The 1,270-nt window shown below is 50.9% G+C and overlaps 1 protein-coding gene across 2 annotated transcripts in view; it reads right to left on the bottom strand.

The window, feature by feature from the left end:
* The window catches only part of SH3GLB2 (SH3-domain GRB2-like endophilin B2), a 13,945-nt gene that overhangs the window by 11,585 nt on the left and 1,090 nt on the right, over positions 1-1,270 (bottom strand). The window contains exon 2 of one of the 2 annotated variants that reach the window (XM_011971193.1): positions 655-783. In XM_011971193.1, the coding sequence (XP_011826583.1) occupies positions 655-697 (43 nt within the window). In that variant the 5' untranslated portion in view covers positions 698-783. Of the gene's footprint in view, positions 1-654; positions 796-1,270 lie in introns of those variants that run through there. The other variant, XM_011971194.1, reaches the window with a different exon arrangement.

Below are 1,270 nucleotides of genomic sequence, written 5' to 3'. Positions count from 1 at the left end.
TCTTGAACCGGGGAGGCGGAGGTTGCAGTGAGCCGAGATTACGCCACTGCATTCCAGCCTGGACAACAGAGTGAAACTCCATCTCCAACAACAACAAAAAAAGTCAGGTTCCCAGATGGCACACAATATGATTCCATTAAAAAATACACACAAATAGGCCAGGTGCAGTGGCTCACACTTTGGGAGGCTGAGGCAGGCGGATCACTTGAAGTCAGGAGTTCGGGAACAGCCTGGCCAACATGGTGAAACCCTGCCTCTACTAAAAACACAAAAATTAGCTGGGTGTGGTGGTGGGTGCCTGTAGTCCCAGCTACTCAGGAGGTTGAGGAAGGAGAATCACTTGAATCTGGGAGGCAGGGGTTGCGGTGAGCTGAGATCGCACCACTGCACTCTAGCCTAGGTGATGGAGTGAAACTATGTCTCAAAAAAAAAAAAAAAAAAACACACACACACACACACACACAAACCAAAACTGATGAAGAGAAGATTCCATTTTTTACTCTTTTTTTTCTGCATAGAGTTTTTACATTTAGAATGAATTCAGGTATTATGTGTATAATTATTTTTTTAAAGTAAAAAAAGAAAGGAAGGGAGGGAGGGAGAATCAGAGCTAGAGACCATGACCCCTAGTCCCTGGCTGTGAGGCCTGCTCACCATAGGGGGTGGTCGGCCCCAGCTCACTGGCCGCGTCTGCCATGTACTGAGCCAGCAGCTCCCCGTTGGTGACCCTTGAGGGGACCTTCCTGTCCAGCTTCTCATACAGGAACTCCTCCACTCGGGCACCTGTGGGGAGACAGCAGCCAAAGCCACAGGGATCCTCAGTTCAAGCCCAAAGATGAAACACAAACAGACCCAGACCTGGCCCTGCCCACAGGTGCACTCGGCCTGCTGACTTCCTTGCTCATGCCCAACCCTGAGACTGCTGTGATTGACCCAGCACTATATGGAGGAGGAAGCCAGGGCCCATCCACTTCTCCCTTATTAATATGATTACAGAACATAATACATGCTTGCACAATTCTCTGCTCCTGGCACCCAAAAGTTATCTGGCCCCTCAATGAACCACAGATCAGATTTATAGGCAGACACACAGCATGACCCGGAGCCACCCTCCTTTCCCCGGAAGTCCTGCAGGTCACTTCTGCTTGACCTTGGGGGCCTGCCTGGATGTGCTCCGGGCAGTCCCTTCATCTCTGGGCCTTGCTGACCTCTGCAGTGACCAGGTTTGGGCCGGACATGGTGGCTCATGCCTGTAATCCCAGCACTTTGG

The sequence above is a fragment of the Mandrillus leucophaeus genome, unplaced genomic scaffold (genome assembly GCF_000951045.1).
Source record: "Mandrillus leucophaeus isolate KB7577 unplaced genomic scaffold, Mleu.le_1.0 Scaffold99, whole genome shotgun sequence".
NCBI classification, from domain to species: Eukaryota; Metazoa; Chordata; class Mammalia; order Primates; family Cercopithecidae; genus Mandrillus; species Mandrillus leucophaeus.
This window is presented reverse-complemented; position numbering and strand designations above follow the sequence as displayed.